The sequence below is a fragment of the Astatotilapia calliptera genome, chromosome 2, assembly GCF_964374335.1.
Source record: "Astatotilapia calliptera chromosome 2, fAstCal68.1, whole genome shotgun sequence".
NCBI classification, from domain to species: Eukaryota; Metazoa; Chordata; class Actinopteri; order Cichliformes; family Cichlidae; genus Astatotilapia; species Astatotilapia calliptera.
In genome coordinates, this window is record NC_137423.1 from 9714286 (window position 1) to 9741191 (window position 26906).

Below are 26906 nucleotides of genomic sequence, written 5' to 3' on the forward strand. Positions count from 1 at the left end.
CGTTCTGCCGTCGAGGGCGATCATTGGTTAAATGTGATCATGTGACTGATGCAAGCCAGATCCTTTTATTTAGCAAAACTATGATTAATAGTTAAATATTATTGTTGAGGGGCACAGACAGGACTCCGCACGCACACACACATAAAATAAATAAATAAATAAAAAAAATTTAAAAGTTGCCTCAACAAAAGGGCACTTTGGGCACTCATCAGGAAAGGGGCGGGTGCTCAAGCCCCTCTAGCCCCCCCCTGATCTCCTGCTATGCACCACAGACCAACTGCCCCGACGAGGAGAAGACAGAATTCTGGCGCGCCCTCGACGACCACCTGCAAACGATTAGCCCTGAGGAACACGTGGCGGTAGGCGGCGACCTAAATGGACATGTAGGCAAGGGGAGAGACGGATATCACCGATTCCATGGCGGCCAAGGATTTGGGACCAGAAACGACGACGGTTGCCGGGTACTGGACTACGCAGAGGCCCACGATCTTGCCGTGACCAACACCTTCTTCAAAAAGAAGGCGGCACACCTCATCACGTACTCCAGCGGCAGCAGAGACACCCAAATCGACTACTGGCTAGTCCGAAGACCCCATCTCAGCCTAGTCACGAACGTAAAAGTCATACCATCAACCAATATTGGCCCTCAACATCGGCTACTTGTGATGGATCTCCGACTCAACCTTGGCCAACGACGATGAAGAACACCAACCACGACGGTGGAGAAGATCAAGTGGTGGCGCCTCCCTGAGGGATCCAATTTTTATCCATTCATGTACCAGCTACTGGCTTTTTGCTGTTATGTTCTCATATCGCGTGAGAGTTTATTTGCCAGGTGTCAGAAGTCTAATAATGAATAAAGTTCAGGATATGCTTAAAAACTCACCTCAGTATAGCCGTCATCAGAAGGAAGTGCGCTTCACTGACTCATCAACTTGTCACAGGCTTTCCACAAAGTTTCACAGTTGACCTTAAAGTAAGATGCTGCAAGCTTACCTTGCAGTGTATTACTTTTTAAGGTCTAAAGACCTTAAAGTGCGCTATAGATTGAAGTGATTTGAACTGACAACAGGGCTAATTCAGCACTTCAAGTTAACATCAATAAAAGTTTTTAAATTTATTCTGATTTCCGTTTGTTTTCATTGCCTGTGCTATCTGTTATTTAGTTCAAATTGTGGGTAGATAATGCTGTGCTGTCATGTGACCTGTTCTCTCATGTGTGCCTTTCTCTTGTTTTGTATGTATTTCTCGTTTGTTATTTATTCCTATTTTATTCCTGCAATTGGTATGGAATTCATTTTTTTTTTTAAATTGATCAGTGTTTTGAAATTAGATGTGATGAACATGTGACCTTAATTTACAAAATCAACATGTTGGATTCAATGAGACATGAAACTAGTGCATGAAACAGGTCTCAGTAAATGTTCTCATAGACTGCAATACACTGCCCCCTGCTGGTCATTATAAAGTCTGCAGATGTCATTTGACATGAATGTCATATTTGTGAAACAAAATAAAGGACTCTGTAAAATAAATGAAAATCAAATCTTTATATACAGAATATTTATGTACAAATGCTGAAAAAGACATTTGAACAAGATGCACACCCAGTAAAATGTAAAAAAAAAAAAGAAAAGTCAGTTTTATCATGTGACTATCATGCTGTCATTTCTGCACAATGCACTTTACACCAGATCAAAATAAAACACTGTGAGGTCGTTCTAACCGGAAGCCCAGAGAGCTTCGACAATGCAGCACAATGCCCTGAAGCATCAGCATCAAAATATACCTCAAGTACCAAAAAGTACTCATTGTGCAGAATGCCCTATTTTTGAATAGCTGGACATTTTAATTACTTTATCACCAGCTGTGACTACAGCTGATAATCAACCATGTTTCATAGGGATGTGACTACATTTAGAAATGTCACGCATTTTTAGGTATAAAGCAAAAGATGCAATGAAATAAATAAGCTATCACATATTAATCCAAATGAATTCACTGAAATACATCTGCACATTTCTGCAGCCTGACTTATTACACACGTGAACACAGTACACATTTGTTTACTGCAAGCTTGTTTCAGAGATGTGATGCAGTTAAATCTGTATGCGTCTGTTTCCTTGTAGTGAGATGGTGAACCTGACACAATCCTGTGTTTAGTGTGAAGGAAACCAGTTAACAGCCGGTTTAGTGAAATTCTCTTGAACTCATGGAAAACTCATCGTCGTCTCGAAGTGAGCAGCTGAAGCGTCCCGTGTGATCAGAGGTCCTCGTCGTCCTCGCTCACCATGACGTCGAGCTCTTTGTCTTTCCGTACGACGCTCTCAGTGATGAACTCCTTGTGCTGCTCCTCCAGCTCACGCAGCTCCGCCTGCAGGCGCTCCAGGTGGAGCACTCGCCGGTTCCTCAGCAGCCGGCTGGGGAATGGGTTCATGTCGTTGAAGGCGATGCTGGTCAGCTTCCTGCATGGACACACGCAGGTGGAAAGGACTCGATCACCAACACAGAGGAACTGGAAACTGATCAGCTTGAGTGTTTCTGTTTTATGCTGCTTGATACTTCAGGTACTGCAGTTTGAGCAGGAAATACTGGACTGACTGGACCACATGTATCCGAGAGCTGCAGATACTTAAAAATCTTTAAATCGTTGTTACTGTGATCAGGGAAATTTAAACTTCTCACAAAATTTCAGTAAAAAGGGTTTGAAGCTCAAAGATTCAACAGCTACATCCGCTACACTTCTGAGAGTGTAACAGCTCGTAGATTAAGGCGGGTGGAGGCGAGTGCGTACCTGGCATTGGAGACGGTCTTTGTGAAGAAGCGTAGGTACTGGTAGATCTCCACGCTGTCGTGAATCTTCAGGATGTCGTCCTCTTTGTATTTGAACAGAGCCAGAGTGTATCTGAAGATCACCTGCAGCACAGACACGCATTTCATAACAGGACACTCACGCCACACAATTAATTGGAAACTTTGAGGAGGTGAGTCATAAAATTACTCTTTCAGTTGTGGTGCAGTTGGGCCCTTTACTCATTACAGCTCTGATCGATTTCCAATAAGCCACTTGGTTCCTCAGTTGCCAGATAATATTAACTTACTTGGTAGTTGAGCTTTAAGTTTAAATTAAACTTTTGGGTTGGATCTACGTGGCTGAAGCTGTTGTCAGCATTTATCCCTGTGTGGTATATATTTCTGTGTCTGAACTGTGATTTTATTTCCTGAGACAAACGATGTAAAAGCTGTGCTGCATTTGTCACATTGCAGAAACAAGCCCAAAGCCATTGTCCCGCTCATCGTCTGGATTTACGCTGCTTGTGGTAGACTGTGAGGTCGTTACTAGAATGATCTGCTTTCCCACTCCTATTTCATGTCACATGACAGTTCCCCATGCTTAGTAAACAATGTCTTATTACTCCTAAAATGTAAATAAAGACATCTAAAGGTGAAAACAAAATCATTTTTGTTTCCATGGACACTACTGTGGTGCATTCAAGTGTTGTCTGCATTTCTGTCATGGTGCGTTCGGGTGTATGGTACCTTGGTACCCTCATACAGGAAGGCGTCCCACAGAGGCATCAGGATGTCGCTGGGCAGACTCTCCACAAAAACCACCAGGAACCAGTTGAAGGTGACCAGAGAGACGTCAATGTTGTGATCCTCAAAGTGAGATGCCAGGCGAGGAAGCTTCTCCGCCATGAAGTCCTTCAGCACGCGCTGGTCCGCCTGAGCACAAAGACTCACAGAGATCAGCCTCACTGATCACTAAAACAGATCACAGCAGGCAAGCAGGTGAGTGTGTCTGCTGACCTGAGAGGCCACCAGATTCTTGGTGTAGTAGTCCTGAGGCATGATGGCTTCCACCACTGCCACCAGACACCAGAAGGCGTCTTCGTCACTTTGGAGGACCAGCAGAGCGAGGGCCGCTAACCTGTGGACATTCATGGAAGGTGAGGTTCTGCCTGGAAGGCGGGTCCACATAAGAACTCAGATATAAAATTTATACTTTTGTTCTGACCTGTTGAGTACCTGGCAGTAGCCAATGGCAGGGTTATGCCCGGAGAAGGCCAGAAGGATGCGGCGGAGCTGCTGGAGGGCGGGGCTGGACGGCGAGGAGAAGTGCTGATTGGTCGTCAGGGTTCGGTGAAGGTCCAGCTGGACCTGCCTGGAGGCAGGATTAGGAGCTGTCCGACTCTTCTCACACAGCTGGAAACAGAACAGGATTACTGAGTGCTCGCCAGCATTCCCAACAGGAAGGAGGAGGAGCCACCTGTGCTCAGGTGCGGATAAAGCACTCTGTTGGCAGAGGTATGAAAATGCGCAGTAAAATCTAACGTGCATAGCTAACTTCATCAACGACATTTTGGGAGGAATAATCACACATCAGCCTTCGGCCATTTTTTGATGAACGCATACGCCCCCTAGAGCGCGCTAACTTTATTAACAGCCACACAAATGTAAAGCACACATCAAACATAAATAAACCATTTGACTGTCTCCATAATTGAGAGCATTTTCTCTTCTTATTTCAACACCCCCACTTGCTCTCATATTATGATGCTCTTAAGTAAACAAAAAAAACAACAAACAAAAGGTTTCTTCCTCAGTACTGTATACATGTTCGTATACCATGTTAATGCCCAAACATAAACTTCTCAAACTTGAACAGCTTAACTTTTGTTGCAGGCTTTGTCATTACATCTGCAACCATCTCTTCTGTTGAACAATAATCCAGAGTTATTTTTCCTGCACTCACAGTTGATCTCACAAAGTTGTACTTTATGTCAACATGTTTACATCTCTGTCTCGTCACAGGATTCTTCGCCAACGCAATTGCACCCTGATTATCTTCATGAACTTTTGGTGGTGCATATTTTTGTCCATCAATACCTTGTAACAGTTGCATTAGGTACAAAACTTCTTGTAGGGTCGCAGCTAAAGCCATGTACTCCGCTTCACAGGTAGATAATGCAACAGTAGGTTGTCTTTTGGTTTTCCATGAGATTAAAGGACCATCTACAGACAAGCTTATGCAATAACCAGTTGTACTCCGTCTGTCTGTTACATCAGCTGCCCAATCAGCATCGCTGTATGCCCACAACCTCAGTTCTTTGTTGTCACATTTCCTGTAACACAGTTCTTTCTCGGTTGTCCCTTTCAGATACCTCAGTACTAGAGCAGGGCGATATGGCCAAAAATATTTATCACGATATATATTTGAAAATTTGCGATAACGATATAACTGACGATATAATTGATGCGAGACAAAATACAACTCCACAACATTACTAGCGCAAAAAGAAAACCTTCCATTTATTTTCACTTAAATAAGAAGCTGGTTTTTATGTACATTAAAGCTTTATAAAAATGTAACAGTCCAAATACAAATTCCTTGCTGAAAGTTTAATCAAAAGGCATTTCCAGTAGAAATGGGCTGACATATCCTGAGCATAACCATATATAATATCCACTGAAGTTAAAAAGAGGTGCTTTGCAAAATTAAACTGCAGTATGCAATACGTATTTTTCGGACCATAAGGTGCACAGGATTATAACGCACATCAAGCGAAACAAAGCAGTCAGATAAATCAAACTTTATTAAACTCATTCTTCTTGCTTCCTCCACTTCTGTACCATTGATTCATTAATGTTGAATTCTCTGGCAGCTGCTCTATTCCCATGTTGTTGCAGTATATTAATGACTAACCTCGTATTGTGGATGGATTATCTCAGTTGTTCTCCTGACTGAAGTTTGGTCTGTTTACAGCACCCTGCCATGCGATTGCATTTGTCTCTAACCATGAGGAACCTTAACGTTAACTTTTATAAGTGGAAAAGTGTTAGTGTTCGTCCTCCAGCTTCCCTGTTTATGTTATGCTAACATAGCTGTGTCGCTAGCGATTACGTAGCACATCATTATATACCAGCTAGCCCAACTTCAGTAACCCTACAAACGTCACTGCTGTTTAGTTTCCTGTCTTCATTTATGTTGGAAGTGATAGCAGAGCTGTACGTTTGATTTTTTTCAGAAATCTCTCAGTCAGAACATGCTATATCATGCTTAGGTAACTAGCGAGCTAACTTCCGCTAGCTTCCCGCTAACTTCTAACTCTGTTAAATGTAATAAATTTTGTTTTAATGGATGCCTGGAAGTTAAACTTCATAGTTACACCTGGTAAAGCAGCAATGCTGATCGTTTTATTAAAGATGAAAGAATTTAGACAGTTTTTAACGCTCAGTGATGCTGCAGTGTTCGTTTGAACTGAAGTATAAGGAGTTTAGGACCCAGATTACTCCCAGATTTAAGAGCATCTTAGTCCGACAAATACGACAATAACGACGGCCGCTTGCATGTTCTGCAAAAAAATGTGCTTTGTCGTGTATCTGACGGACAAACACCAAACCAGTTCCACATCACTGAAGTTGCACCATTTTTACAAACCAATTCTGGTTCATCTGTTTCACTCAACAATCGGCCATGTGCGTATGAAAACAAAGGCACTGCGCATGCGCGTTTTACTCATATTCTATCGCGATATTTCATTTTCCTATTGTTGCCTAACATTATACCGGTATTACCGTGAACGGTATAATATGGCCCAGCCCTACTCAGTACATGTTTTACTGTAGTCCATTTGTCTTCAGTTGGCTCAGTAAAGTACTGTGAAAGTTTACTGACTATAAAACTCAAGTCCGGTCTTGTGCATGTAGCCAAATAGATCAGACTACCAACTGCCTCTCTGTACCTTTTGACATCACTCATCTTTTCTGCATCATCAGCATAGTTCAGTTTTTGCTCACAAGGTGTCTGTCTTTCTTTACAATCCTGCATGTTGAATCTTTCAAGTATTTTTTCCACATATTGTTTTTGTGACATTTTTACACAGTTATCACTCTGGTCAAAATCTATACCAATGAAATGTCTCAGTTTACCCAAATCCTTCATTTTGAATTTTGCTGCAAGCATTTTCTTCACAACAGTTAGTTCACTTTCATCACTAGCAGCAATGATCGGGTCATCTACCCATACAATCAGAATCACCTTCTTATTTTCTGTCATTTTTGTGTAAACACAATGGTCAGCGGGGTTTTGCACAAAGTCGTTCTCACTCAGATATTCATGCAACAACTTGTTCCAATTCCGGCCTGATTGTTTTAGCCCATATAGCGACTTTTTCAACTTGCACACCAGTTTTTCATTTGTGTCGGATTTTACCTCATAACCCTCAGGTTGTTCCATGAATACCTCACAATCTATTGGTGCATGAAGATAGGCAGCTTTAACATCCATCTGGTGTAAAAGCATGTTTTCTTGTGCTGCCTTTTGCATCAACACTCTGATACTAGTCAGGTTAGCAGCAGGGGAAAATGTTTCTTCATAATCCCCACCTATCCTCTGACTATATCCTTTAGCAACATAACGTGCCTTGTACTTCTCAGATCCATCAACATTGTTTTTGACTGCGTACACCCATCTACCCCCCACTGTCTTCTTACCCTCAGGCAAAGTGGTTAAGGTAAATGTGTCATTTTCTCTTAGTGATTGCATCTCTTCATCCATTGCACTGACCCATTTCTCTGAGTTAGATGAAGTTATTGCTTCCTTGAATGTTTGGGGAATGTTACACATTGCTCTGTAACAATAATCCATGTTTGTAAGTACTTGATCACAATCCTCCTTATCAGTAACATATTCACTTAAATACCCAGGCCTCTTTCTCACTCTGGAAGGATACCTTGCAGCCTCGCAGTCGAGTTCATTCTCCTGTGACTGGCTGCTCATCTCAGACATGCTTACTGGGATCTGTTCCTGAGTATCTGTGTGTTCTGTACTCACATCAGTCTGTTCTCTGGTCTTGGTGAACCTGTTTGGTGTCTCAAAGTCACCCTCATCATCTGGCACCTTGTCAGTCTGTGTTTGTCTCTCTACTCTTGTTTTAGTCTCAAACTTCACCAGTCTATGCTTCTGTACTTTCCCACTGCCCGGGTAGTAGACCATATAAGCTGGACTGTTCTTGTCATATCCAACAAAAATTCCTTTCTCACACCTTGAGTCTAGTTTTCTCTTGTTCTGCCTGTAGGCATAACACACTGACCCAAATGTCTGCATCCTGGAAAGGTTTGGCCTTCTTCCTGTCAGCATTAAATATGGTGTCTGTTCTGTGCGTCTGTTAAAACATCTATTCCTCACTACAGCTGCTGTTTGCACTGCGTAAGTCCACAACTCTTTAGGTAACTGTTTCTCTATTAACATACACCTGGCCATATCAAAAAGAGTACGCCAATTGCGTTCTGCAGTACCATTTTGGTGTGGTGAGTATGGTGCTGAGGTCTCATGCCTGATTCCATTTTTGCTAAGGAGTGCCTGATACTCATTTCCCATAAACTCTGTTCCATTGTCAGACCTGATACATTTAACTTGCCCATACGGGGCTGTATCAGCCAAAAACTTCTGTGTTGCTTTTGCTGTGTCACTCTTATTTTTCAGAAAATACACAAACACTGCACTGGAATAGTCATCAGTGAATGATAGTGCAAATCTATATCCATCTCTGGACTCTGAGTCTACTGGACCAGCTAGATCTGTGTGTACCAGCTCTAAGGCGGTTTTGGCTCGTGCATCAGGGTCCCTGTTTCTAGTTTGAACAAACTTTCCCTGTGTGCACACTTCACAATGCAAGACAGATTTGTCTGTTTTTCCTTTGACTGCCATACCATCAACAACCCCCTGTAATTTCTGAATGTCATCATAATTACAGTGACCAAGAATTTCATGCCATGTTTGCATGTCATAGCAACCCTTACACTGGTCTTTACCTTCAGTGTTTACTGTTTGTAGGTAGTACAGTCTGTTGTACTCATATATTGGGAACCTTGTACCGTCTTTGTGTCGCAGGGTGTCTTTTCCTTGCTTGAAGATCATAGTTGCTCCATTTGAGGTAGCTGCTTTCACAGAGAAGATGTCTTGTGGATACGATGGGATGTACAGTGCCTGTTTCAAGGTTGTTTTGTGGCACTGCCCCCTGCTGTCCATCAAGCAAAACTCTGCCTCCCCTCTTTGCTCTGCAACTCCAGTGCACTTGGTGCCGTCAGCCAACTCTACGTAGTGTGACTTGGGCTGGAAACTGTCGTCGAATCTCCTGAACTTCGTTATATCTGTAACAATATGCGAAGTTGCCCCTGTGTCCACCATCAGACCCTTTTTGTTGATGCCATGCTCTGACTGGAACGCTGCACCCTCGCTGCTTACCCGGAATGCGTAGTCTTTGCTACCCCACTCCTCGGAAACTTTCCGTGCATTGTCTTGCCGCCGTTTCCGTCTGCATGTTGAGTCCCGATGGGTGGTGCTCGCTACACCACTGCTTGCGCTGACACGTCCTGGCTTTGTGTCCCTTTAGTCCGCATCTGAAACACACTATGTCTGCGTTGCCGGCCCCACGGTCATTCGATTTTTCAAACGTGGGATTGTCGCTCGGTCGTGCACGTGCTTTCATGATGTTGTCATCTGACGCTGCGGCGCGCATTTTCTCTGTGTCTTCAAAGCTTCGCAGTTTAGTTTTAAATTCAGCAAAAGTCACTTCAACTTCACTTTGTGTGACATGGATAGCAAACGGTTTGAACGATTCTGGCAGTCCCTTCAAAACCATTGCTACCAATAGCCCATCACTCAAAGTTTCACCAGCATTCCTCAGGGCTGTGATTATTGTCTCTGCTCGTATCACATACTCAGTCACACTCTCACTTTTGGAGCGAAGTGAGTTCTGTGTACAGGCTAATTATACGAGGCTTTCCTTTACCTGCATAATAGTTTCTTAGAATCCCCAGCGCCTTCCGTCCATCATCCGCTGCTTCTCGCATAACAAGAGACAAACTTTTGTCATCCAGAAACTGGATCAGCTCCGCGTAGGCCTCTGCATTCTTTGCTCTCTCTTCTTCTCCCTCCGCGTCGGTAGGCTGCTTCAAAATAATGTCTCTTAAACCTTGCAGACGAAGGTGGCCCAAAAATTTCGTCTCCCATAGTTCGTAATTCTTTTCATCCCCATCAAAAACTAGCCGAGCCCAACGGCTATTTGACTCAGCGGCTCGTCGGCTCATGGCGCTAGCATGGTATGCTAATCCTCACCGAGTGCGCAGTACGTCGCGGCGTTTCTCTCGGTGGCAAAACGACATGGACTCTTTTGGAAAACTTCTTAGCTTCCTGGGCCCATAACCTGTTGGCAGAGGTATGAAAATGCGCAGTAAAATCTAACGTACATAGCTAACTTCATCAACGACATTTTGGGAGGAATAATCACACATCAGCCTTCGGCCATTTTTTGATGAACGCATACGCCCCCTAGAGCGCGCTAACTTTATTAACAGCCACACAAATGTAAAGCATACATCAAACATAAATAAACCATTTGACTGTCGCCATAATTGAGAGAATTTTCTCTTCTTATTTCAACACACTCTCTCTCTCTACAGCTGTACCTGCTGATAGCGTTGCGTGTGGCACTCTTGGCTTGTCAAAGTTCTGGCTCGGACCAAACAGCACCACACTCTGCCGATACTCCCGAGGGACGCCTTCACGCACCAGAATTTTGAGCTCAGGTGAGATGATGAAGTCATCGTCGGACCTGCCTGCAAGGTACTGAGCCCAGCGGCTCAGCAGGGGGTGCTCCAGACCCTCCTACAGAGACAATGATGTATGATATAAAAAGAGGATAGCCATTATCTGTTAAGCATTATGTTACAGTTTAACATAAAGTAAAATTGTAACATTATGTTTACAATGTTACAATTTCACATTATGTTAAATTGCAACATAATGTAAAATCGTAACATTAAGTTTACAATGTTACAATTGTAAATATAATTTACCCAATTAATTCTGTCATAACAGAAGTATGACTTCTCTGTGTTATTAATCCGTATTAATATCATAGGGAGATTAATATCCCTACAATATTAAGCATCAGACTTTATCAAATTTTCTAAAAACTTTTTTTGTTGGATAGTGTAGCGCAGCTGGATAGTGTAGTGGTAATACTACATATCTTTGGAGTCGCACGTTCGATTCCCACCAAGTATCCAGTAAGGGTCCTGGCTAGACCCCTCATGCTAACCAAAAATCCCTGGAATGGTGCGGCTATGTCTGCAGTCTCTCCGCTTAAATTTAGAGCTTGCTTGTTTGTTAAATGTATTATTTACTGTTTTTAGTTTACTCCATGACGGGGCTGGATATCGGGCGTCCTGCACCACCCATCCGGTCTGGAGCATAGCGAAACCATTTTTGCACTGTTTGAACGAAGGTAAACTCAGAAACTGCCCCCACCTGCTGAGTCAGGCCATCTAAGACAACAAAAAACCCCAAAAACAAACAAACAAAAAAACAGTAAAAAAAGAGGGGTTCAATTAGAGTTCAAATATGAATAACCTCTCGCCAAAAGTCTTTAACAGCTAGAAAGCTGGCAAACTACTAAGCTGATCAACATGAAAGGCACAAGGTGGAAATCAGCAAACTGCTGCCTCACTTTGTTCACCTGTGCTCTATATTTCATGGTCCGGTTGGCTGCAGGACCAAACATTTGGCCTTACACCTTATTTCTTTATGTTTTGCTTCCAAGGTGCCAGACTTGTAGGTAACTTTTTACACTGACATGACCTCAGCAATAGTTTCCAGTCTTTCAACTTCCTTGGGCTTTGGCTGCTTTTTTACTCATTTTCAGTCCAGTCCTTCTACCTGACCATTTTCAGAGAACTCTAAGGAGCTTGGGGGAAAAAAGCAACCGGACTTCTTTAACTTTTTTGAAGACGTTTCGCTTCTCATCCCAGAAGCTTTTTCAGTTCACTGAAGCCTCATAAGAAAGTGACACAATGACATTTAGATAATAAAACTCGCCAAAAATGCACCTTAAGGCATGTCTCTTTAAATACCCTCTTTTGCTTGGTCTGCTCCTTATTTTTTCTCATTTTTTCTTACTTTGGAGGACCAGCAGAGCGAGGGCCGCTAACCTGTGGACATTCATGGAAGGTGACGTTGTGTCTGGAAGGCGGGTCCACATAAGAACTCAGATATAATATTTATATTTTTGTTCTAACCTGTTGAGTCCCTGGCAGCAGCCAATGGCAAGGTTGTGCCAGCCAGCAGGATGCTGCGGAGCTGCTGAAGGGCGGGGCTGGAGTCTGAAAGTAAGAGCTCGTTTAGACTCTATTCTGTGAACAGGCTTGCTCCCACGAATATGTGAATTCATCTGTAAAAGAGTTTAACTCTAATGCACCTGTTCCTCCTGCTCCCTGCTGCAGGGCGGCCTGTTGGACTACGAATGCCAGTGCGGAGCTAAGAAGATCAAAGAGGAGCTGTTGTTCTTGAACCTGCCAAAGTGAGTAACCTCAAATCGGTCCCCAAAGGCCTCAAACCACCACAGTTCAGTCGGTGTCAGTTTTGTTCATGTCATGTCCTCCTTGCGTCTTCCTTTGAGCCTCTCCTCTTTGTCTCATCTCTTTCAGTGTGCTGATCCTCCAGCTGAAGTGGTTTACGTTCACTCCATCATTCACCGTGGAGAAGAAGAACAGCCCCATTGTTCTGACACAGCAGCTGGTGATCAGCCAGGACACAGCCTTTACTGAAGAGGTAAGGGAAAAGGCACACCGTTCATTTCAAGTATGGATGGAGCCCATTTCTAAGCTAACGGGTGGTGCCGCTGCCCTCTCCCAGTAAACTGCTCGCTATTTGTTGGTCAGCGTGATCAGTCGTTTGGGCTCCTCAGCTTACAGCGGTGAGTGGGTGCTTTCAGACACATGTGCTGAATGCAGGTCAGCTTTGAAAGTTTATGAGACGTTAATAAGTGCGCCTTCTCCTCTCAGGACATTACGTCTGTGACGGCGTTCACCAGATGAGCGGAAGAGACGACGTCACAGACAGCCGGCTCACGTACGATGACGAGTTGGTCTGCCAGACCACGTGTGAGTCTGTGTGTGAGCAGCGGCAGAGAACAGCTTACCTGCTATTCTATAAAAGACAGGTGACGTCTCCCAGCAAACAGTCAGCATGTCTGTGCAAATATTCAGTGTAACTTGTAGAAAAACCCTCACACTCAGTTTATTTGTGTTTTTCTTTTTCTATTTCTTACTTTCTTTGCCGCACTAGAAAGGCAGCAGAGTCGGGACTCAGATCTGCAGCAACACCTTCATTGTTATTGTTATTATTGTTGTTAGTACTGTTGTTGTTGTGATTGATATTGTTACTGTTATGATCAGTTTTATTATTATTATTATCATTATTAATTTTTTAATACATTTGTTTATCTTTATTATTAGTAGTAGTAATGTTGTTGTTTATGTTGTTATTGTTATTATTATTACTGGTATTTTTGACATTATTATTATTATTTTGTTGTTATTGTCATTATTAGTAGAAGTAGTATTAGTTATATCATTTTTATATCAGCCTGGAGTGAACAACATGAAAGCATGGATCCATCCTCCCTCACATTCACAATTCAGGCTGCTGGTGTAATCGTGCGGGGGATATTTTCCTGGTACACTTTGGGACCTTTAAATGCTACAGTCTGAGTATTGTTATGACCACAGTGTACCCTCTTCTGATGGCTGAAAGTAAAAGGGGGTCCAGTACCGGTTCCGGTACCAGGCCTACTGACAATTTAACATAATGTAAAATGGTAACATCGTAAACATAATGTTACAATTTAACATAATGTAAATGGTAACATTGTAAACATAATGTTACCATTTAACACAATGTGAAATGGTAACATTGTAAACAGAATGTTACCATTTAACACAATGTGAAATGGTAACATTGTAAACAGAATGTTACCATTTAACACAATGTTAAATGGTAACATTGTAAACAGAATGTTACCATTTAACATAATGTTAAATGGTAACATTGTAAACAGAATGTTACCATTTAACATAATGTGAAATGGTAACATTGTAAACAGAATGTTACCATTTAACATAATGTAAAATGGTAACATTGTAAACAGAATGTTACCATTTAACACAATATGAAATGGTAACATTGTAAACAGAATGTTACCATTTAACATAATGTGAAATGGTAACATTGTAAACAGAATGTTACCATTTAACACAATGTAAAATGGTAACATTGTAAACAGAATGTTACCATTTAACACAATGTGAAATGGTAACATTGTAAACAGAATGTTACCATTTAACACAATGTAAAATGGTAACATTGTAAACAGAATGTTACCATTTAACATAATGTAAAATGGTAACATTGTAAACAGAATGTTACCATTTAACACAATGTAAAATGGTAACATTGTAAACAGAATGTTACCATTTAACATAATGTAAAATGGTAACATTGTAAACAGAATGTTACCATTTAACACAATGTAAAATGGTAACATTGTAAACAGAATGTTACCATTTAACATAATGTAAAATGGTAACATTGTAAACAGAATGTTACCATTTAACACAATGTGAAATGGTAACATTGTAAACAGAATGTTACCATTTAACATAATGTGAAATGGTAACATTGTAAACAGAATGTTACCATTTAACACAATGTGAAATGGTAACATTGTAAACAGAATGTTACCATTTAACACAATGTGAAATGGTAACATTGTAAACAGAATGTTACCATTTAACATAATGTTAAATGGTAACATTGTAAACAGAATGTTACCATTTAACATAATGTGAAATGGTAACATTGTAAACAGAATGTTACCATTTAACATAATGTAAAATGGTAACATTGTAAACAGAATGTTACCATTTAACATAATGTAAAATGGTAACATTGTAAACAGAATGTTACCATTTAACACAATGTGAAATGGTAACATTGTAAACAGAATGTTACCATTTAACATAATGTGAAATGGTAACATTGTAAACAGAATGTTACCATTTAACACAATGTAAAATGGTAACATTGTAAACAGAATGTTACCATTTAACATTATGTTAAATATAACTAACGGATTTACTTTACCAAATGGACCATCCCGGCCTTGCCGTATTGGTCTATTTGATTCACCTTTGTTTTTATTGTTTATTTTATTTTCACTTGCTACACATAGGACAGACATGACTGGGGGAAAGAAAGGGGAGAAAGAAAGAGGGAAAGAAAAACAGCAGGGAAGAGGAATGGTGATAAAGGGCAAAAAACAAAAACCAACAAAACAAACAGACAAAAAATATATATATCAGTCACTTCAACTCAAAGAAGTCCAGACGCTTTTCTTTCCAAGCTCCTTTGACTGACTGTTAGGACAACTTATTTATTGCAAGCATGCAGTACAAGAATAACTCGATGTTTCTGACTTTGCATTACGAATTGTTTACCCACTGACAAACATTTCAAATTAAATTAAATTAAAAAACAATTTGTGGTAACCTGATTTTAATTCAAAAAGAATCATTAACAACACTTCTTGTAATGGTGTCAAAATCAGCCCAACTTTTATTTTCAAATGCAAAAAGTAAAAGAAAATGAGCCAACATACTGGACACATATAATTGTCAATATAATTGTTTATAAACAATTATACTGTCATCATTGTTACAGATATGGAAACTTTATTAACAATTTGTCCAAGTAAAAAAATGCCCTGCTAATTGTTGGGGTTTTCTCTCCTCTAGCCCTTTCCTTTAAGCTCTTCTTTACATCCCCCCACCCCCACCTTTTCTTTTTTCTTAATAATATAACAATAAAAACAATTGGCTGCATTTTAAATGTGTCAGATCAATGTCTTTATTCAAGAATACAAGAAATGGTAATAGCTGCATGTGTGTTTGTGTGTGTGCATAATATTGCATAATATCCCAATTTAACATAATGTAAAATTGTAACATTGTAAACATAATGTTACAATTTTAATCCGTATTAATATCATAGGGAGATTAATATCCCTACAATATTAAGCATCAGACTTTATCAAATTTTCTAAAAACTTTTTTTGTTGGATAGTGTAGCGCAGCTGGATAGTGTAGTGGTAATACTACACATCTTTGGAGTCGCACATTCGATTCCCACCCAGTATCCAGTAAGGGTCCTGGCTAGACCCCTCATGCTAACCAAAAATCCCTGGAATGGTGCGGCTATGTCTGCAGTCTCTCCGCTTAAATTTAGAGCTTGCTTGTTTGTTAAATGTATTATTTACTGTTTTTAGTTTACTCCATGATGGGGCTGGATATCGGGCGTCCTGCACCACCCATCCGGTCTGGAGCATAGCGAAACCATTTCTGCACTGTTTGAACGAAGGTAAACTCAGAAACTGCCCCCACCTGCTGAGTCAGGCCATCTAAGACAACAAAAAACCCCAAAAACAAACAAACAAAAAAACAGTAAAAAAGAGGGGTTCAATTAGAGTTCAAATATGAATAACCTCTCGCCAAAAGTCTTTAACAGCTAGAAAGCTGGCAAACTACTAAGCTGATCAACATGAAAGGCACAAGGTGGAAATCAGCAAACTGCTGCCTCACTTTGTTCACCTGTGCTCTATATTTCATGGTCCGGTTGGCTGCAGGACCAAACATTTGGCCTTACACCTTATTTCTTTATGTTTTGCTTCCAAGGTGCCAGACTTGTAGGTAACTTTTTACACTGACATGACCTCAGCAATAGTTTCCAGTCTTTCAACTTCCTTGGGCTTTGGCTGCTTTTTTACTCATTTTCAGTCCAGTCCTTCTACCTGACCATTTTCAGAGAACTCTAAGGAGCTTGGGGGAAAAAAGCAACCGGACTTCTTTAACTTTTTTGAAGACGTTTCGCTTCTCATCCCAGAAGCTTTTTCAGTTCACTGAAGCCTCATAAGAAAGTGACACAATGACATTTAGATAATAAAACTCGCCAAAAATGCACCTTAAGAGCACTGTCTCTTTAAATACCCTCTTTTGCTTGGTCTGCTCCTTATTTTTTCTCATTTTTTCTTACTTTGGAGGACCAGCAGAGCGAGGGCCGCTAACCTGTGGACATTCATGGAAGGTGACGTTGTGTCTGGAAGGCGGGTCCACATAAGAACTCAGATATAATATTTATACTTTTGTTCTAACCTGTTGAGTCCCTGGCAGCAGCCAATGGCAAGGTTGTGCCAGCCAGCAGGATGCTGCGGAGCTGCTGAAGGGCGGGGCTGGAGTCTGAAAGTAAGAGCTCGTTTAGACTCTATTCTGTGAACAGGCTTGCTCCCACGAATATGTGAATTCATCTGTAAAAGAGTTTAACTCTAATGCACCTGTTCCTCCTGCTCCCTGCTGCAGGGCGGCCTGTTGGACTACGAATGCCAGTGCGGAGCTAAGAAGATCAAAGAGGAGCTGTTGTTCTTGAACCTGCCAAAGTGAGTAACCTCAAATCGGTCCCCAAAGGCCTCAAACCACCACAGTTCAGTCGGTGTCAGTTTTGTTCATGTCATGTCCTCCTTGCGTCTTCCTTTGAGCCTCTCCTCTTTGTCTCATCTCTTTCAGTGTGCTGATCCTCCAGCTGAAGTGGTTTACGTTCACTCCATCATTCACCGTGGAGAAGAAGAACAGCCCCATTGTTCTGACACAGCAGCTGGTGATCAGCCAGGACACAGCCTTTACTGAAGAGGTAAGGGAAAAGGCACACCGTTCATTTCAAGTATGGATGGAGCCCATTTCTAAGCTAACGGGTGGTGCCGCTGCCCTCTCCCAGTAAACTGCTCGCTATTTGTTGGTCAGCGTGATCAGTCGTTTGGGCTCCTCAGCTTACAGCGGTGAGTGGGTGCTTTCAGACACATGTGCTGAATGCAGGTCAGCTTTGAAAGTTTATGAGACGTTAATAAGTGCGCCTTCTCCTCTCAGGACATTACGTCTGTGACGGCGTTCACCAGATGAGCGGAAGAGACGACGTCACAGACAGCCGGCTCACGTACGATGACGAGTTGGTCTGCCAGACCACGTGTGAGTCTGTGTGTGAGCAGCGGCAGAGAACAGCTTACCTGCTATTCTATAAAAGACAGGTGACGTCTCCCAGCAAACAGTCAGCATGTCTGTGCAAATATTCAGTGTAACTTGTAGAAAAACCCTCACACTCAGTTTATTTGTGTTTTTCTTTTTCTATTTCTTACTTTCTTTGCCGCACTAGAAAGGCAGCAGAGTCGGGACTCAGATCTGCAGCAACACCTTCATTGTTATTGTTATTATTGTTGTTAGTACTGTTGTTGTTATGATTGATATTGTTACTGTTATGATCAGTTTTATTATTATTATTATCATTATTAATTTTTTAATACATTTGTTTATCTTTATTATTATTAGTAGTAATGTTGTTGTTTATGTTGTTATTGTTATTATAATTACTGGTATTTTTGACATTATTATTATTATTTTGTTGTTATTGTCATTATTAGTAGAAGTAGTATTAGTTATATCATTTTTATATCAGCCTGGAGTGAACAACATGAAAGCATGGATCCATCCTCCCTCACATTCACAATTCAGGCTGCTGGTGTAATCGTGCGGGGGATATTTTCCTGGTACACTTTGGGACCTTTAAATGCTACAGTCTGAGTATTGTTATGACCACAGTGTACCCTCTTCTGATGGCTGAAAGTAAAAGGGGGTCCAGTACCGGTTCCGGTACCAGGCCTACTGACAATTTAACATAATGTAAAATGGTAACATCGTAAACATAATGTTACCATTTAACATAATGTAAAATGGTAACATTGTAAACAGAATGTTACCATTTAACATAATGTAAAATGGTAACATTGTAAACAGAATGTTACCATTTAACATAATGTAAAATGGTAACATTGTAAACAGAATGTTACCATTTAACATAATGTAAAATGGTAACATTGTAAACAGAATGTTACCATTTAACACAATGTAAATGGTAACATTGTAAACAGAATGTTACCATTTAACATAATGTGAAATGGTAACATTGTAAACAGAATGTTACCATTTAACATAATGTGAAATGGTAACATTGTAAACAGAATGTTACCATTTAACACAATGTGAAATGGTAACATTGTAAACAGAATGTTACCATTTAACACAATGTGAAATGGTAACATTGTAAACAGAATGTTACCATTTAACATAATGTTAAATGGTAACATTGTAAACAGAATGTTACCATTTAACATAATGTGAAATGGTAACATTGTAAACAGAATGTTACCATTTAACATAATGTAAAATGGTAACATTGTAAACAGAATGTTACCATTTAACATAATGTAAAATGGTAACATTGTAAACAGAATGTTACCATTTAACACAATGTGAAATGGTAACATTGTAAACAGAATGTTACCATTTAACATAATGTGAAATGGTAACATTGTAAACAGAATGTTACCATTTAACACAATGTAAATTGGTAACATTGTAAACAGAATGTTACCATTTAACATTATGTTAAATATAACTAACGGATTTACTTTACCAAATGGACCATCCCGGCCTTGCCGTATTGGTCTATTTGATTCACCTTTGTTTTTCTTGTTTATTTTATTTTCACTTGCTACACATAGGACAGACATGACTGGGGGAAAGAAAGGGGAGAAAGAAAGAGGGAAAGAAAAACAGCAGGGAAGAGGAATGGTGATAAAGGGCAAAAAACAAAAACCAACAAAACAAACAGACAAAAAATATATATATCAGTCACTTCAACTCAAAGAAGTCCAGACGCTTTTCTTTCCAAGCTCCTTTGACTGACTGTTAGGACAACTTATTTATTGCAAGCATGCAGTACAAGAATAACTCGATGTTTCTGACTTTGCATTACGAATTGTTTACCCACTGACAAACATTTCAAATTAAATTAAATTAAAAAACAATTTGTGGTAACCTGATTTTAATTCAAAAAGAATCATTAACAACACTTCTTGTAATGGTGTCAAAATCAGCCCAACTTTTATTTTCAAATGCAAAAAGTAAAAGAAAATGAGCCAACATACTGGACACATATAATTGTCAATATAATTGTTTATAAACAATTATACTGTCATCATTGTTACAGATATGGAAACTTTATTAACAATTTGTCCAAGTAAAAAAATGCCCTGCTAATTGTTGGGGTTTTCTCTCCTCTAGCCCTTTCCTTTAAGCTCTTCTTTACATCCCCCCACCCCCACCTTTTCTTTTTTCTTAATAATATAACAATAAAAACAATTGGCTGCATTTTAAATGTGTCAGATCAATGTCTTTATTCAAGAATACAAGAAATGGTAATAGCTGCATGTGTGTTTGTGTGTGTGCATAATATTGCATAATATCCCAATTTAACATAATGTAAAATTGTAACATTGTAAACATAATGTTACAATTTTAATCCGTATTAATATCATAGGGAGATTAATATCCCTACAATATTAAGCATCAGACTTTATCAAATTTTCTAAAAACTTTTTTTGTTGGATAGTGTAGCGCAGCTGGATAGTGTAGTGGTAATACTACACATCTTTGGAGTCGCACATTCGATTCCCACCCAGTATCCAGTAAGGGTCCTGGCTAGACCCCTCATGCTAACCAAAAATCCCTGGAATGGTGCGGCTATGTCTGCAGTCTCTCCGCTTAAATTTAGAGCTTGCTTGTTTGTTAAATGTATTATTTACTGTTTTTAGTTTACTCCATGATGGGGCTGGATATCGGGCGTCCTGCACCACCCATCCGGTCTGGAGCATAGCGAAACCATTTCTGCACTGTTTGAACGAAGGTAAACTCAGAAACTGCCCCCACCTGCTGAGTCAGGCCATCTAAGACAACAAAAAACCCCAAAAACAAACAAACAAAAAAACAGTAAAAAAGAGGGGTTCAATTAGAGTTCAAATATGAATAACCTCTCGCCAAAAGTCTTTAACAGCTAGAAAGCTGGCAAACTACTAAGCTGATCAACATGAAAGGCACAAGGTGGAAATCAGCAAACTGCTGCCTCACTTTGTTCACCTGTGCTCTATATTTCATGGTCCGGTTGGCTGCAGGACCAAACATTTGGCCTTACACCTTATTTCTTTATGTTTTGCTTCCAAGGTGCCAGACTTGTAGGTAACTTTTTACACTGACATGACCTCAGCAATAGTTTCCAGTCTTTCAACTTCCTTGGGCTTTGGCTGCTTTTTTACTCATTTTCAGTCCAGTCCTTCTACCTGACCATTTTCAGAGAACTCTAAGGAGCTTGGGGGAAAAAAGCAACCGGACTTCTTTAACTTTTTTGAAGACGTTTCGCTTCTCATCCCAGAAGCTTTTTCAGTTCACTGAAGCCTCATAAGAAAGTGACACAATGACATTTAGATAATAAAACTCGCCAAAAATGCACCTTAAGAGCACTGTCTCTTTAAATACCCTCTTTTGCTTGGTCTGCTCCTTATTTTTTCTCATTTTTTCTTACTTTGGAGGACCAGCAGAGCGAGGGCCGCTAACCTGTGGACATTCATGGAAGGTGACGTTGTGTCTGGAAGGCGGGTCCACATAAGAACTCAGATATAATATTTATACTTTTGTTCTAACCTGTTGAGTCCCTGGCAGCAGCCAATGGCAAGGTTGTGCCAGCCAGCAGGATGCTGCGGAGCTGCTGAAGGGCGGGGCTGGAGTCTGAAAGTAAGAGCTCGTTTAGACTCTATTCTGTGAACAGGCTTGCTCCCACGAATATGTGAATTCATCTGTAAAAGAGTTTAACTCTAATGCACCTGTTCCTCCTGCTCCCTGCTGCAGGGCGGCCTGTTGGACTACGAATGCCAGTGCGGAGCTAAGAAGATCAAAGAGGAGCTGTTGTTCTTGAACCTGCCAAAGTGAGTAACCTCAAATCGGTCCCCAAAGGCCTCAAACCACCACAGTTCAGTCGGTGTCAGTTTTGTTCATGTCATGTCCTCCTTGCGTCTTCCTTTGAGCCTCTCCTCTTTGTCTCATCTCTTTCAGTGTGCTGATCCTCCAGCTGAAGTGGTTTACGTTCACTCCATCATTCACCGTGGAGAAGAAGAACAGCCCCATTGTTCTGACACAGCAGCTGGTGATCAGCCAGGACACAGCCTTTACTGAAGAGGTAAGGGAAAAGGCACACCGTTCATTTCAAGTATGGATGGAGCCCATTTCTAAGCTAACGGGTGGTGCCGCTGCCCTCTCCCAGTAAACTGCTCGCTATTTGTTGGTCAGCGTGATCAGTCGTTTGGGCTCCTCAGCTTACAGCGGTGAGTGGGTGCTTTCAGACACATGTGCTGAATGCAGGTCAGCTTTGAAAGTTTATGAGACGTTAATAAGTGCGCCTTCTCCTCTCAGGACATTACGTCTGTGACGGCGTTCACCAGATGAGCGGAAGAGACGACGTCACAGACAGCCGGCTCACGTACGATGACGAGTTGGTCTGCCAGACCACGTGTGAGTCTGTGTGTGAGCAGCGGCAGAGAACAGCTTACCTGCTATTCTATAAAAGACAGGTGACGTCTCCCAGCAAACAGTCAGCATGTCTGTGCAAATATTCAGTGTAACTTGTAGAAAAACCCTCACACTCAGTTTATTTGTGTTTTTCTTTTTCTATTTCTTACTTTCTTTGCCGCACTAGAAAGGCAGCAGAGTCGGGACTCAGATCTGCAGCAACACCTTCATTGTTATTGTTATTATTGTTGTTAGTACTGTTGTTGTTATGATTGATATTGTTACTGTTATGATCAGTTTTATTATTATTATTATCATTATTAATTTTTTAATACATTTGTTTATCTTTATTATTATTAGTAGTAATGTTGTTGTTTATGTTGTTATTGTTATTATAATTACTGGTATTTTTGACATTATTATTATTATTTTGTTGTTATTGTCATTATTAGTAGAAGTAGTATTAGTTATATCATTTTTATATCAGCCTGGAGTGAACAACATGAAAGCATGGATCCATCCTCCCTCACATTCACAATTCAGGCTGCTGGTGTAATCGTGCGGGGGATATTTTCCTGGTACACTTTGGGACCTTTAAATGCTACAGTCTGAGTATTGTTATGACCACAGTGTACCCTCTTCTGATGGCTGAAAGTAAAAGGGGGTCCAGTACCGGTTCCGGTACCAGGCCTACTGACAATTTAACATAATGTAAAATGGTAACATCGTAAACATAATGTTACCATTTAACATAATGTAAAATGGTAACATTGTAAACAGAATGTTACCATTTAACATAATGTAAAATGGTAACATTGTAAACAGAATGTTACCATTTAACATAATGTAAAATGGTAACATTGTAAACAGAATGTTACCATTTAACATAATGTAAAATGGTAACATTGTAAACAGAATGTTACCATTTAACATAATGTAAAATGGTAACATTGTAAACAGAATGTTACCATTTAACATAATGTAAAATGGTAACATTGTAAACAGAATGTTACCATTTAACATAATGTGAAATGGTAACATTGTAAACAGAATGTTGCCATTTAACATTATGTTAAATATAACTAACGGATTTACTTTACCAAATGGACCATCCCGGCCTTGCCGTATTGGTCTATTTGATTCACCTTTGTTTTTATTGTTTATTTTATTTTCACTTGCTACACATAGGTGAGACATGACTGGGGGAAAGAAAGGGGAGAAAGAAAGAGGGAAAGAAAAACAGCAGGGAAGAGGAATGGTGATAAAGGGCAAAAAACAAAAACCAACAAAACAAACAGACAAAAAATATATATATCAGTCACTTCAACTCAAAGAAGTCCAGACGCTTTTCTTTCCAAGCTCCTTTGACTGACTGTTAGGACAACTTATTTATTGCAAGCATGCAGTACAAGAATAACTCGATGTTTCTGACTTTGCATTACGAATTGTTTACCCACTGACAAACATTTCAAATGAAATGAAATTAAAAAACAATTTGCGGTAACCTGATTTTAATTCAAAAAGAATCATTAACAACACTTCTTGTAATGGTGTCAAAATCAGCCCAACTTTTATTTTCAAATGCAAAAAGTAAAAGAAAATGAGCCAACATACTGGACACATATAACTGTCAATATAATTGTTTATAAACAATTATACTGTCATCATTGTTACAGATATGGAAACTTTATTAACAATTTGTCCAAGTAAAAAAATGCCCTGCTAATTGTTGGGGTTTTCTCTCCTCTAGCCCTTTCCTTTAAGCTCTTCTTTACATCCCCCCACCTTTTCTTTTTTCTTAATAATATAACAATAAAAATAATTGGCTGCATTTTAAATGTGTCAGATCAATGTCTTTATTCAAGAATACAAGAAATGGTAATAGCTGCATGTGTGTTTGTGTGTGTGCATAATATGCATACTTTACTTGTTGGATCCAAATCCCACAAGGAATCAAATAAAACAAGAAGACAAACAAAAACAAAACAAAAATATATTTCTCTCCCTTCCCAGGTCAGGTTCACAAAAGCATTGCAGCTCTTTATTCCTCTTGTACAGCTCCAGAGTCTGTCAGCCAAAAAGAAACTACTGAGGTTCCAACACCCAGTGTTTCTGTAAACACAGATGAAAATGAACAGTCATCCACATCTAAAAGATTTGTAGATTCGAGGGACCGGTATAATACATCTAGTACATCTTTGTTTAAACCTCAGAACACAAAAAGGGAACAAACCATTGTATACAGATTTAAAAGTGCGCAAAGCAACGAACAGTCACCCTCTGAAACAGCTGAGGTTATCACAACCATTGTTTCTGTAAATACACAGGAACAGTCACCCACCTCAAAAAGATTAGTATATTCAAGGGACCAGTGTATCTACTCTGGTCAAAAGAATCCATGCTTCGTACTGATGTCCACAATTCTTTTTTATTCCTCTCACAATCATGGAGCACTGTGAAAACTAGAAACGAGTAAAATAATATCAATAGCACATATGACATCCATCTCAGCCACTTATTTCTTTTCACAAGGTGCACAAGTGCTTAACAAATAACAGCATAATGTTTTTACCGTGTACGCCTTGTAAAAACAGTAGTAGAAAAGTTGTAGATTCGTGCTCTTGTGGGGGAGACGTATGTTATCCACCACCTCGATAGCTAGCCGAGAGTTCGAGGGTCACTAGAGCCGCCGAGAACGCATGAACTACTTACGGTAGGACGTTTTGCCAAAGTAAGACGTTTTGTCAGAACACCGAGTCCTCAGGAGGATGCAGCCCATGAATTTGGACACGATCTCAGATGCACTTCTGGTGTTGTCATGGCAACCCACACAAACATTTCAGCGTCAGCTACAATGAGGCGGAGCCCTTACTGGGACACTGAGCTCAGGTAGAGTGAAAGACAACATTTTTCCGCATCCAAAACAGCAGCGCTGTTCCTGTGACCTCTAGTAAAGCCTCTACTTGGGAAAAGGGAGTCTTTCATCAAAGCATCCTGCAGAAGTTGAATAAAAATATGCAAATGTTTAAATGATGCAACTTAATGAAGGCTGACAGCAGTTGTACTATTTTACATTGCAGCGAACAGGGGTGACCATTATTTTCAACGTTTTTACAGAATTTTTCACATTGAAAGTGAAATAATATAAATAATGTCTCAATTAAATTGCGTTAATATTTAAAAATACAAAAACTACAGCTTTGTTCACAAGCCAATAAAAATGTACTTGGGCCAGTGGTAAATGAAAATAACACTTATTCAGCACCTGGTTGTTGCGGCTGCATCAGGACACCAGATGTTCAGCCTCCATCCTGTAGGCAGACTTATCCCCGTCTGAGAGGAGTCCAATAATGGTGGTGTCATCTGCAAGCTTAATTAATTTGACAGACTGGTGGTTGGAGGTGCGGCAGTTGGTGTACAGGGAGAAGGGCATAGAAGAAAGAACACAGGCCTGAGGGGAGCTCGTGCTGATGGTCCGGGAGTCCAAGACATTCTTCCCCAGCCTCACTGGTTGCTTCCTGTCCGTCAGGAAGTCAGTGATCCACCGGCAGATGGGATCAGGCACATTCATCTGGGAAAGCAATCCTTGAAGAAGGTCTGAAAGGATGGTGTTGAAGGTAGAGCTGAAGTCCACAAACAGGATCCTAGCATAGATTCTGCAGGACAAAGTGTAGGGCCATGTTGATGGCATCGTCTACAGACCTGTTGGCTCTGTATGCAAACTGCAGGGGGTCCAGGAGGGGGGCCGTGAGGGTCTTAAGATAGGAGAGAACCAGGCGCTCAAAAGACTTCCTGACCAGATGTCAGAGCCACAGGTCTGTAGTCTTTTCGTCCAGTGATCTTTGGCTTCTTGAAAGCTATAAATGATATAAAAATTATATAAAAACTGTTAATCAGCAAAAGAAATGATATCATAGTTCTTATAAAGAAAGCCTCTATCAATCAAACACCAGCAGTGTAGCAATGTTGTTCACTTACACTGTATATAAAACACTGATTTTGGCTACATCCAGTTTTTACTGTATTATAAACATTTTTTACCATGAAGAGTAAAGTGTTTGGCATTTTTGTCATTGTTATTGAGCTCAGAGATCAGGCCCAGCCCAGTATCTACCTGGTTATGAGCAAGGAGCTGGAGGTGATAACTCAACAATAACCAGGCCATGCATGCATGGATGGATGCATGGATGGATCAGTTTGTAGGCTGTGTGTGGTCAGCAGCAGGCTGCTGGGTGTGGACCAAGAGGGAAAGCCCAGCATGTGAAACCCATCAGCAGAAGGCCAGAACAAAGGTGCACAGACAAACGCAGCCCAGACACTCAGGCAGGACGAGTAAAATAAATGGCAGCAAACACAGTATGATGTGGTAAAATGTGCTTTCTTTCACAAACAGATAGCACAAACAAGAATCACAAGAATCTCCTTTGTGGTTCTTGTTTTTCTTTTGAGTACATTAATAAAAAGTTGAAATAAAGTGGCAATAAAATTCATGCACTGAAGACCACACGAAACCCTAATTCACCCTACTACCTGTTGCCTTCACTTTCCATTTGCATCCCTTGTCC

General features: G+C 40.4%; 1 protein-coding gene across 1 annotated transcript; it reads right to left on the bottom strand.

The window, feature by feature from the left end:
• Nucleotides 1-2263: 2263 nt before the first annotated feature.
• On the bottom strand, nt 2264-7374 carry LOC145420610 (TBC1 domain family member 2A-like). Its single transcript, XM_080290010.1, has 5 exons — nt 4019-7374; nt 3811-3931; nt 3541-3726; nt 2795-2916; nt 2264-2465 (listed from the first exon to the last, which is right to left on the bottom strand). Exons 1-5 carry the CDS (start codon nt 4360-4362, stop codon nt 2264-2266), a joined length of 975 nt encoding a protein of 324 aa, XP_080146136.1. The 5' UTR covers nt 4363-7374.
• Nucleotides 7375-26906: the final 19532 nt, after the last annotated feature.

Excerpts from the sequence above, each read along its gene's own strand:
- LOC145420610 (XM_080290010.1), bottom strand. The coding sequence starts at position 4,362 with ATGTCGTTGATGAAGTTAGCTATGCACGTTAGATTTTACTGCGCATTT. Across the intron at positions 3,727-3,810 it reads AGAATCTGGTGGCCTCTCAG|GCGGACCAGCGCGTGCTGAA; the intron begins GTCAGCAGACAC and ends CTTTGTGCTCAG. Across the intron at positions 2,466-2,794 it reads AAGACCGTCTCCAATGCCAG|GAAGCTGACCAGCATCGCCT; the intron begins GTACGCACTCGC and ends GTGTCCATGCAG.